This window comes from Mesoplodon densirostris, chromosome 2, assembly GCF_025265405.1.
Source record: "Mesoplodon densirostris isolate mMesDen1 chromosome 2, mMesDen1 primary haplotype, whole genome shotgun sequence".
In the NCBI taxonomy this organism is placed as follows: domain Eukaryota; kingdom Metazoa; phylum Chordata; class Mammalia; order Artiodactyla; family Ziphiidae; genus Mesoplodon; species Mesoplodon densirostris.
In genome coordinates, this window is record NC_082662.1 from 11,969,502 (window position 1) to 11,981,637 (window position 12,136).

General features: G+C 47.6%; 1 protein-coding gene across 1 annotated transcript in view; it reads left to right on the top strand.

Annotated features, from left to right (window-relative positions):
- LOC132477573 (forkhead-associated domain-containing protein 1-like) overlaps positions 1 to 11,199 on the top strand; it is a 78,848-nt gene extending 67,649 nt beyond the window's left edge. The window contains exons 14-19 of the mRNA XM_060080004.1: positions 1,524 to 1,619; positions 2,044 to 2,264; positions 2,802 to 2,992; positions 5,319 to 5,359; positions 8,831 to 8,887; positions 11,083 to 11,199. Coding sequence (XP_059935987.1) covers positions 1,524 to 1,619; positions 2,044 to 2,264; positions 2,802 to 2,992; positions 5,319 to 5,359; positions 8,831 to 8,887; positions 11,083 to 11,199 — 723 coding nt within the window. The remainder of the gene's footprint in view (positions 1 to 1,523; positions 1,620 to 2,043; positions 2,265 to 2,801; positions 2,993 to 5,318; positions 5,360 to 8,830; positions 8,888 to 11,082) is intronic.
- Positions 11,200 to 12,136: the final 937 nt, after the last annotated feature.

Here is a 12,136-nt window from a genome sequence, read left to right on the forward strand (position 1 = left end):
GGGTGGGGACTGTGTGCTTGGATCCTGTAGCCCAGGCTCTTCCTTAGTGACCCTCCCCTCAGGAAAAGAGGGGGCGTCTGGAGAGGTACAGAGGATGCAGCTCAGGGTAGCTGAAGACACTGAGCAGCATCTCAGGTTCTTTTTGCAGCAGATCTGCCCGGTTTATTGTCATCTTCAGATACCCTCTTTTATTCTCATCTCCATAGATACATAGACAAATATGTCCACTCTTATCTATCACAGTCACTTTGGGGGCCATTATAGTTTTTTAGTTGTTTTGTTTTTAATCTCAGAGGTTTTCAGGGTAGTGCCAACAAATGCTAGGGCTAAGAGATGCTCATGGCAAGCATTAAGAGCCAATTTATTTTTTAAGGAGGCTTATTATGGTTATTTGTAGTCGTTCAGTTCGGGTAACCTATTCAGACTGGTGGCCATTCCATGCAGTCATTTGGGCTTCCAGCAGCCAGCTGGCTGGTTGGGGTCTTAGGGAGATGCAGCTGCAAACACTATCTGCATTGTCTCTGGAAAGGGTCTGAAGTGATGCCCACCCACCAGGTTCCCGAGCTAGGAGAAGGTTGGGCCAAATTTTGTGAGGGTATGGTTTCTGCTGCACAGAAATGAGATTCCTTTAATCAAAAGGAGGGAGGCTATTTTCCACTTAACCTTCATTCGTTCATTCAACAAACATGCCCACTATGCACCACTCGGTGCCAGGTGCCATGCTGGGCACAAGGAGGGAGATAGTGAGCAAAAGCCGCATGGTCCCCATTTTTCTGGAGCTTGTCTTCTCAACATCAGCGGTACTGATTTTTTGAGCCAGGTAACTCTTTGTTTGGGAGACTGCCCTATGCATCGTGGGGTGTCTAGCAGCATCCTTGTCCTCTACCCACTAGACGCCAGCAGCAATTATGACAACCACAAATGTGTCCAGGCATTGCTAAATGTCCTGGAGGGGGTAGGGTGGACAGAGTCACCCCCGGTTGAGAACCACTGGCCTAAAGGGAAGACAGACGAGACGGTGGCCAAAGAACGGCACAAGTGATGCATCATTTCAAAGGCAGTCGTGCTCTGAAGGGGTAGGAACACAGTCATAAAGAAAGCAGTTCACAGAGTCAGACTGGATTTAAAACCAATTCTCTTGGCATGGACATATATACACACACACGCTACCAAAGGTAAAATAGATAGCTAGTGGGAAGCAGCTGCATCGCACAGGGAGAGCAGGTCGGTGCTGTGTGTCTACCTAGAGGGGTGGGATAGGGAGGGTGGGACGGAGACGTAAGAGGCAGGGGATATGGGGATATATGGATATGTATAGCTGATTCACTTTTTGATACAGCAGAAACTAACACACCATTGTAAAGCAATTATACTCCAATAAAGATGTTAAAAAAATTAACTCTCTCAAATTATTCTTTAGTATCTTTCCAGTTCTTCCATTATTGTTTGGGTTATTCTTCTGGATGTAGAAAATCATAATGGAATGCCAAGAGAGTTTTTCTTCTTTTTTTTTTTTATTTCAGCCTCAAAATGGCCTTTCCAGCCCAGGGTCCATCATGGTCTCTGAGAAGTTAAGGAAAATGGATGTGGCTGACGCTTTAGATCTTAGTGAAAAGCTGGTAGGTATACCCAGCATCAGTCCCCTCCTGTCCAAACCTGCGTGCCCTGCAGATAGTTTAAACATCAACTCCACATACATGTTTAGTTGTTACAGTAGCTCCACGAGACCCATCTCCTATCCCAACATGGGCTGGAAATTGCAGAGCCCAATCCCTTGCAAGACTGGGTAGTAAGAATGAATGTTTATGTCTGTTGTCATTCCCCCTCCCCACTTCCCCCCAATTCTCAAAAAGGTCTAGTGTAAATGGATGCGGGGGAAAATGAAAGTCGCACTAAAAACCCCAAATGCACTCATTTGCAAAGCATGTGTTTCTCCTCTGCAACTGCAGAAAATGAATGAAACACAATTAGACGTTTGCCTCCTCAAAGTGGCCACCAGCGGTCTTGGGCCAGGCCTCTTACCTGCGAAATGCTTTCTCGTAGTACATGGACATGAGCAAAACCCTCGGGACTTTGATGAACATCCAAGGTATGTCAGGTCACGTGTCCATGAAACACCTCTCCCCAAAAGAGAGGGAGAGTGTCTACCAGCTTCGACAAATAGACCTGTACCTGGTGTTTGATAAGATCACCCTACTTAAGAACCAGCTGCAGAGAAAAGAAGAGCTTTTGAGACGATACGAGAAGGACATTGCACAGCTCAAGTATGGCCCATGTCTCCGGCAAAAGGCCCAGGCCTCCATTCTCCAGGCTAAACCTCGGTGCAGCTACAGACCCGTAGGGACCAGGACAAGAGGACAGAGGCCTGGGTGTGGAGGGGGGCAGGCGGGATGGTGACTCAGGGCCTGAAGGACCCAAGTCTGTGGGCAAGAAAGCAGCAGTTAAAGTACCCTACTGTTAAGGAATAAGGTGCACCTTTTATAAATGTGTCTGATGTTTCACCATGTGTGTGCTTTTCGTAATTCCATCCTATTTTCAGTGGTATCCGTTCCCCCACCCTCTCTGGAAAATTGGGAGGGGCTGGTAGCATAACCTGTGCCCCCTTCATGCTGCACGTCCACAGCCAATGGGCTATTTATTCTGCCCTCTAGTCCCCACATCTTCATCCTTCCCCCCACTTGTAAGGAAACCGCGAAGCCAGGCATACATGGAAGTGTTCTGAGGATCTCCCAGGTCGGGAGCATTGGTGGTGAGTGAGAAAGATGAGGAGAAAAGAGACTTTGTCTCCCCTGTGTGCTCAGGCAGAGCAAAGTGTCGGTTCAGATGTACCAGTCACAGGTGGCAAAGCTGAAGGACGGCATCTCCAAAGAGGCCGAAGGAAAGGCGCTGCTGAAGGAGGCCCTGGTGCACGTGGAAGAGCGGCTGCACCAGGAGAAGAGGGTCACCAGGGCGATCAGGCAGCAGAAGGTGGGAGGCCCCTGCTCGGAGCAGAGCCTCTGAGGCTGCCGCTCAGCTCCCTTTAGAAACAGCCAGCTGAGGTCCCGGTGGGATCCAGGCAGCACAGAATGCATTCGCTCATTGCAAAGGAAGGTGGCAGAATAGCTTTAGCGTTAGGCAGACTTAGGTTTAGACTCTTGTTCTGCCATTTACTGTGTGACTTCAGGCAGCTTTTTTTTTTTAACATCTTTATTGGAGTATAATTGCTTTACAGTGTGGTGTTCGTTTCTGCTGTGTAACAAAGTGAATCAGCTACATGCATACGTATATCCTCAGATCCCTCCCTCTTGCGTCTCCCTCCCACCCTCCTTATCCCACCCCTCTAGGTGGTCACAAAGCACTGAGCTGATCTCCCTGTGCTATGCAGCTGCTTCCCACTAGCTATCTATTTTACATTTGGTCGTGTATATATGTCCATGCCACTCTCTCACTTCGTCCCAGCTTACCCTTCCCCCTCCCCATGTCCTCAAGTCCATTCTCTACATCTGTGTCTTTATTCCTGGCCGCCCATAGATTCATCACAACCTTCTTTTTTTTTTTTTTTTTTTTTAGATTCCATATATATGTGTTAGCTTAACCTCTCTGAGACTCATAGTCTAGCTTGCCTCTATTTTTTTTAACTTTCTTTTTTTTAAATTTAATTTTTATTTTATATTGGAGTATAGTTGATTTACAGAGTTGTGTTAGTTTCAGGTGTACAGCAAAGGGATTCAGTTATACATATACATATATATATTCTTTTTCAGATTCTTTTCCCATATAACTTATTACAGAATATTGAGTAGAGTTCCCTGTGCTATACAGTAGGTCCTTGTTGATTACATATTATATATATAATAGTGTGTATATGTTAAACCCAAACTCCTAATTTATCCCTCCCCACCACAGTTCCACTTTGGTAACCATAAGTTTGTTTTCAAAGTCTGTGAGTCTCTTTCTGTTTTGTAAATAAGCTCATTTGTATCATTTTTTTTAGATTCCACATATAATGATATAATATGATATTTGTCTTTGTCTGACTTACTTCACATAATATGATAGTCTCTAGGTCCATCCATGTGGCTGCAAATGGCATTACTTCATTCTTTTCTATGGCTCAGTAGTATTCCACTGTATATTTGTACCACATCTTCTTTATCCACTCCTCCATCGACATTTAGGCTGCTTCCATGTCCTGGCTGTTGTGAACAGTGCTTTCTGAGACTCATAGTCTAGCTCGTCTGTATTTTTTTAACTTTTGATAATTCGTGTATTTTATCTTGTTCTTTCTATCCAGATAACTCTTTTTTCTACCAGTTTTATTGAGACATAATTGACCCACAGCACTGTACTGAGCTTAAGGGTGTCCAGCATCATGATCTGACTTCCCTGCCTCCTGCAATGATGACCACAATCAGTTGAGTGAACAGCCCGAGTGTTTTTAAAGGCGGCGCTTCTGATTTTCATTGTTCTGCCAGGTGCCAGGGATACACCGAGGAATAAGCTCTCTGAGAATAAAGATTTGGGTTTGCTCTTCTGAGTAGCCAGAATAGTACTCCAGTCTTTCTGACTTGGGGCTGTGTATTTGTACACGCATGCTTGCGTGTATGTGTGTACATGTGAGTATGTGCTGTGTGTTGGCATGTGTGTGTATTTGCATGTGTGTGTTTGTTGCCTGCATGAGCTCTAAGGAGGCCAAGGTCATAGAAGGGTGCCCTTCTTCTCAACCAGGAGGTGATGGTCAGATAGTTCCTTGCAGAAGCCTGCCCTCCATCCTGCGAACCTTCCAGGCAATAGGTTTCCAGACAGCAGGCTCTCTGGCTTAGAGCCCCAGAAATGAAAAGTGGCTGTCCTGCTCTGAGGGAGCCTGGATGCGGTGTTTCCAGTGCTCACTGCTGTGAATTAAACATCACAGGCCTTAGTCTGCATGTGTCATGGGGCTGCCTCAGGCAGAGGACAGTTTCCTTTCACACCAAGCAATGCCAGGGAGAGCTGGGCCAGTGACAGAGTTGTGACTTTCCCTTTGATGTGCCCTCTGGAGAGCTCACCCCTCTCCGACATGCCCCCCCCCCCAGGGCTTGGCAGACTAGGCCCCAAAGTAGAGACACCAGACCACAAAGTGGGACAGAGAAGGGCCCAAAAAAAGCCATTGTCATGTACTGAAAACCTGAGGATTTACATAATCAGGCTTCACATGCATTATTCATGGGCTGCCTCATTCATACACAACGCAAGGGACATGCCAGCCTGTTTGTCAGGAAGAAAACAATAATATATATTAAAGTTTTGCTGGATCCTAAAGCGCACTTGTATACATCTGTCTTGGCATCCGTTCCTTCCAGGGAGTATATCTTCGTCGTCTTTAAGCAGAAATGAACAGAAGGTAGAATTCCTCTTTTCTAAGTTTTACACTTAGTATTTTCACAAGGAGCCTTAGTTTTTTAGCCTCCTGTATAAAACTTTGAAACTCTTCACCCGTTCACAGAGGTGGCAAGGTTGAAGCACTGAGATGAAATTACACACCTTAAGCTTCAGAATTGCCCACCCCCAAAAAAATGGAGTTTGTAGTTTTAATGTTTGACCATCTCTTCACCAAGCAGACCTTTCAAGAATCAAAAGTCCTATTTCCACACTAATATCTCTGGCTGTGAAAATGAGACTTGGTATAAGATGCTGGGCCTTCACAGCGACTGGGCCTGTGGCTCTGTCCATGTGGCAGAGGGACGGGAACCGCGGCCCAGGCCGTGCCCACTCGAATCCACATCCCACATCCCTCGAGAAGCCGGCAGTGTCTCTCAGAGTTCAGAGGCCAGATTTGGAGTCAAACAAATAGGGGTCAAGCCCCACCGCTGCCCCGAATGACCCTGATAAGTGGCTTGACCTCTGTATCCCAGGTTCCTCAACAAAAGCAACCAAAACTGTTAGCAAGGGGCTTACTCCGTGGGGCAGCGGGAGGGTTAAATGGCAAAATGCCTGCAGTGCCTGGCACATCGCAAGCCCCGTGTCTAAGGGGGAAGAATAGGCAGCTCATGGATGGGTGGGGATTCCTCTATTTCTTTCAGGGAGCTTCCTGCCAGCTGACGCCTTCCCTGGTCCTCCCAAAGCCGCCAGCTCTTATGGGACACACTCTTCTCTTTGGTGAATACGACTAGGGCCATGGCCAAGAAAGGACCCAGATACCTTTTGTGAAAGGGCTAAGGCTGGGATTTTCAAGAGGAAATTTTTAAATGCACAGAAGTTGCCACTTGGGAAGCACGCAAGCCCTTTCTTAGGGCTTGAAGTGTAAGAAAGGCTGAAGGGCACCGGCTGCTTCTGGCAGGAGAAGCCGCTCAGCTCTCCTGCCAATCAAATCTCCAGCCAATCAAGTGCTGCCTTGGGGGCGTGACCACCACTTGGCCTTGTGGTCTCAGCCAGGAATACCCCCTAACCTTCCCTCTGCTTAATTAGCTCAGATCCCTCTTCTTTAAGATGAGAATAAAAATGGCACCTAGCTCGTAGCCTTCCCAATGGGAGCTTGTATACAAAAGCCTTAGCACATAGGACCACAAAGCATACACGCTCTCCTACCATCGTCATTATCCTCACTATTCTCTTTAACTCACTATCTTCCAAGATTTCCTTGGGCCCAGGTATTCTCAAGATTCTGGCTTCCTCCGTGCCACTTGTGTGTTTGGTTTGTTTGTTTGTTTGTTTTTCCTGTACACGGGCCTCTCGCTCTTGTGGCCTCTCCCGTTGCGGAGCACAGGCTCCGGACACGCAGCCTCAATGGCCATGGCTCATGTGCCCAGCCGCTCCGCGGCATGTGGCATCTTCCCGGACCAGGACACGAACCCGTGTGCCCTGTGTCGGCAGGCGGACTCTCAACCTCTGAGCCACCAGGGAAGCCCCACAATTGGTAGATGTTGTGTAGGAGGAGCGTGGGATGGGAGGGGCTTGGGGTGGTGCTCTTCCGCCCACAATGATGAAGTAGAACCATGTGGCCAGGTCTATGCAGCATACGGATAGAAGAAGGCTAAAGAAAAAGACCCTCCCCCACCCCCTTCATCACATCCCAGTGAGTTCAGTAAAGTTCAGGAAAAGCAGGTGCACAGGGGCCAGGCTCTGCCTTTCAGTGCCCAGCTGCCCACTGATGGAACTTAATCCAGGAAGGAATTTTGCAGCAATGTTCAAACTGGGGTTCCCTGGAGCCTTTGGGTGCCATGGAAAGGTGTGACTCTCAAAGCACACACACCTTTCTCCTGCCAGAGAAGCTCTCCATTATCTTATACCCCACGTTCCTCATGGGATTTTGCTTGGATAAACGGTTCTGCAAAAAAAGAGGTGGGGGATGGGGTGGGAGAGAAGAAGGCTGTTGGTTTAAAACTAACCCCTGCTTTATAAAATCTGAGAATTTGGATACTGATTGTCTCAACTGAGTTTGTGATAAATACTGAGTGGCTGCAGGCTCGAGGCCTTCTCCACGGAAAATGCCTGGAGGGCAACTGTCAGTTCAATATGGGCCCATCAGCCTTCACGGACATTCCTCTGAGGGTAGAGTTAGCATCCTTCTGGGAGAATGGAAGAGTCTTGTAAGCACCTATGCCCTGTCCCAAAAGACAGCCTTATTTCCTCCCTGAGTTTTGTGACTACCCGGTAGGGTTGCCAGATTTAGGGGAAAACAAACAAACACAAAACACGATGCCCAGTTAAATTTTAATTTCAGATAAACAACAAAAGCTATTCAGTATAAATGTCCTAAATATTACACGGGGCATATTCACACTCACAAATTTGTTGGCTTCATTCTGAAATTCAGATTTAACTGGGCATCCTGTATTTTATCTGGCAACCCCTCCAACATTTACTGAGCACCAACTAGACACCAAGCAGGGAGGTTCTGAAGCAGGTGTCGCAAGATGGCAGCCCACAGATATATTCCATTTGGCTCATGGGATTTTTTTTTAAGTTACATTTCAAAATAGGGCAGTTTCCTGGAATACTCTGGATATCCAGCTTCTCTGGGAAACTTGGAAGATCTGGCGACCCTAGGCCCACAGACCCACAAGCCACCATCACAAGCCTCCATCTTCCAGGCCCCTTAGAAAGGCGCTGGGCTCGTGTGTTTGCTGCTGTCCACCGCCACCCCAGCTCACTTCACCCACTTCTTTTACTTTCCTGGCCACTGTAGGAGTCAGGTTGGCGACCCCAGTGGATGCTCAGGGCTCTAGGAGAACGTCTCCTTCCTGACACCACTGCACATTCACCTGCGGAGTGTCAGTCTGCAAGGGAGACCCCAGTTCCCTCTCACTTTTGTGTCTCCAGTGCCTAGGGGATGCTCTTTCTTTGATGAGCTGCCCCTGAGGTGCAGGGTCTTGAGCAGATCAGGGTCAGCAATAGTAATCAAACCCCAGGGGAGCGGCAAGCTCCAGGGTTTCAGTGATGCTGGCTTCCCAACAGGCCCCTGTAGTCCCTGCCAGGGAGGTTAGCCACTGGGGCTTTCAACATTTCCACTGGGCGGAAAGCCACTGGACATCTACAGCCTCTTCCACTGATCTAGGAGGCTCTGCTTCCAGCTAAAGCAGATCTGTCCTCCAAGAAGAATACAGTATCCCTCATAGCCTTCTTGGTTGACCACCTCCTTCTCTGCTGGAATCTGGAACAGAGATTCCCTAAAAGGTGCAGCAGGACAGTGTAGCGTTGCCCCAAAGCCACACCCCCTTCTGCAGACCTCTATCCTCACCTCCTCAGCTAGGAAGGCTCAACATTCCATCCAAATGGGTAGCATCTGAAAGTTGAGAAAAATCCATTTTTCTCTGATGCAAAAGGCAAAGAAGAACATAAGCTAAATTTGGTCAATATTCTTTCTGTGTTAAAGAGACGAATGTTCGTAGAGCTGATGAAGAACTCAAAGATGCAGAACTCACATTTCCAGGTGAGCCAGAAGAGAGAAGAGAGAAAACCCTAGAACGTCAGCAGGAAGCCCAGTTGACAGTTATCCCACATCTGTTATGTACTGAGCATTTGGCATGTGCCGGGCACAGAGCCAAACACTCGACGTGCAGTATCTCTTTTAAGCTTCACAACAACCCTATGGGGTGGGTGTTGTTATTATACCCAATTGACAGATGAGGTGTCTGAGGCTCAGAGACTTTCTTTGTCCAGAGCCACACAGCTCAGTAGGAGAGCTGGGAATCAGTGCAGATCTGACACCCAGGTGAGTGCTAGCTTTTCCTCCTTTAGGTTATAAACCTCCAGGTAATAAACCTGATACATTTCCAGTGGCATTTCTCTTAAATTTCCAGGAAGCATCCTCTAGAATTCTCTTCAAAGTTGAGAATTAAGACTATGAAATCTTGAACATGTTGAAACATTGCCATTGACAAATCAGCCCTGGAACTGCAATTAAGCCAGTCCACGTTCCCACTTTGCAGACAGTAGAGGCGAGCTCTCAGGAAGCTAGAAAGCCAAACACATTTTGGTTGAATATGAGAGAGGAGACATTCAAGTTTGATAAAAGGCCACAGTCATGCTGAGGCAACCAAATTATCATGGGAAGAAACGAAGATATTCTAGGTGAGGGATATATTTGGAAAATAGAAGCTTCTCAACCAGCATCCTTGTGCTAAGACCAGAAGATGGTTACTCCCCAGAGCAGTATGTTAAGAGGATAGAGAGCATCCTGAGGGCCCCACTTGATCTGAGACGTTTGCCACCCTGCAAAGTGGAAACGACTGGAAGTTTGTTACCTATTCACTCACATATATGACTGAGCTGGGAGGAGGCAGAAACTGCCCCACATCTAGGTTTTGTCTGAGGACCACCTGGGGATGTGAAATGGCAGAGGAGATATTGGGATGGGCCCCGGATGTTGTGGGAACATTGTGCTTCTCTGAGATGTGAGACGCCCTGGAACTTCACGCTGCCTGTGGCTTTAACAGAAGCAGGGCAGATGGTGCTTCGGCTAAGAGCAAAGAGCCAGCTTCCCATTCTCCCTGCCCTCCAGCCTGAGCTTAGAAGTTTGGTGTCTAGGATCTCGTCAGTACAGAAAGGTTTCCTCCAGGTTCCTTGCCAAGTGTAACTTGGGCGACTCCTCCCCCAAGAGTGGGCCTTGGGCTTCCCTGGTGGCGCAGTGTTTGAGAGTCCGCCTGCTAATGCAGGGGACACGGGTTCGTGCCCCAGTCTGGGAAGATCCCACATGCCGCGGAGCGGCTGGGCCTGTGAGCCGTGGCTGCTGAGCCTGCGCATCCGTAGCCTGTGCTCCGCAACGGGAGAGGCCACAACACTGAGAGGCCCACGTACGGCAAAAAAAAAGGGGGGGGGGAGGGGGCTTTTTTAAGGATATAGGGGTGAGTGCCTCATAAAAACTGGGAGCTGAAAGAGAGCCTGGCCTCGAAATAGAACTGGTAAGCCATCAGATCTCAGGCATCATCTCTTTTACACACACACAATCATGCGCACACGCACACACAGGCCGTATCTCCTCTCTGTGTCTCTGTGTGGCTCCCCTGATCTCTGCTCTCTCCAGTCATGTGACAGGAAGGAATGACCTCACGGTCCCCCAGTTCAAAGGACCAGCCCAGGAAGCAAGTAGCATCTTAGAGCCCATAACCCCAAATCCTGGGAGTGACCATCTTAAAAGCCCAGCCCGTGCCAAGTGCCCGATCAGCTATGACCAGGGACAGAGTCACACACATGGCTGCCTGGATCCAGGAGTAGTGCTCAGAAAAGGGTTAGACAGACCCCCTAGAGTATGCTGCATCTTACCCTCCTAAGACATCAGAGACATAAGGCATTCAGTTCAGTAACAGCTTTTCGAGAGAAAGTCCATCCCAGTGAAATTGCCTATAATCAGAAACTCCTGGTTCAAAAAAAGATGCAAATGTCAGAAGAAAACGTTATCTGCGTACCTGGAAGAGTGTACACCAAAATGTGAATAATGTTACCTGTGGGTAGTGTGATAATGGTGGATCATTTTACCTTCATTTTGCTCACGTCTATGCGTGTATAGAAATATTTTTTTACAACAAAGATTTTATTTTGAGTAAAAAAAAAATGCCATTTGAGAAATATTTGGGGATCTCCCTACAATTATAGAGTTTGGGCATTTGTTGCTCTTGCTTGCTGTAGGTTGGAGCCAGAAAAGGCACCCCAAAGATGGACCAAGGAAGGGAGATGCTGAAGAGAGAAGTGTCTAGCAAATCCAGCCAGAGCCTTCTGTTTTCTAAACCTGGTGGAAGGAACTAGAAACGTCGTCCTGCTGGGCCTCGCGTGATCCTCCGTGAGTCAGTGTAAATCTTCTGCGTCAAACTACTAAGATGCTTTTTTAGGACATTAAAGGTTGCTACCGTAGTGTGTTGCTTCCTAGACTGGTATTTTGCACAATACTGTATTTTGGAGTGTGTGAGGAGAGGGGTTCTTTTCACAGATATTATGAATGTAAACATACACAGGCGTATGAAGAATAAGTTTGAAATTCAGACTCCTAGGCCTGGTAGATGCAATTATGTGTTTGGGTAGTGACAAACCCAAATGTCACACCTCCAAGGAGCTCTGAGAAGCCTGCAGTTGAGAAAACCCAGGGCGTGTACTGGGGCCACAGGACAGAATGGTAACCTCAGGACTGTTGGGGCCATGGTATAGTGCATTTATATCTGAATTGATTATAATAACTGTGAACAGCAACAAGTTTTATCGCTTCCATAACAGTGAGTCATGTTTATATGGCGCTCTGCGGTGTTCAAAACACTTCTCGTCTAAACCTCTCTCAAGCCCTGGGAGGTAAATAGCGTTATGTTCCCCATTTTACAATGAGGAAGCTGAGGCCCAGAGAGGTTAAATGGCCCGTCTAAAGTCACACAGCTAGTAAATTCAAGAATTGGGTCTGGAACCCAAGTTTCTAACTCCATCTCACGCTGCCCATTCTGCCACGCCAAGACAGCCCAGTAGGTCAAGTCCCAGGCCATCAGGACAGACCAAGTACCCAGTCATCAAAGAACACACACTGCCCAGGTGGGCACACCCCTTTCCCGTGGTGTTTGAAGAGACCCTCATTTTTGCCTTCTCTCCAGCCATCTGTTCTCTCCCTGCCTTTCTTGTACGGCCAGAGACCACCAAACAAAACTGGAGGAAGAGTCAGAAGCCATGAATATCATTTATTTTTTATTTTTAAAAAGCCACAATA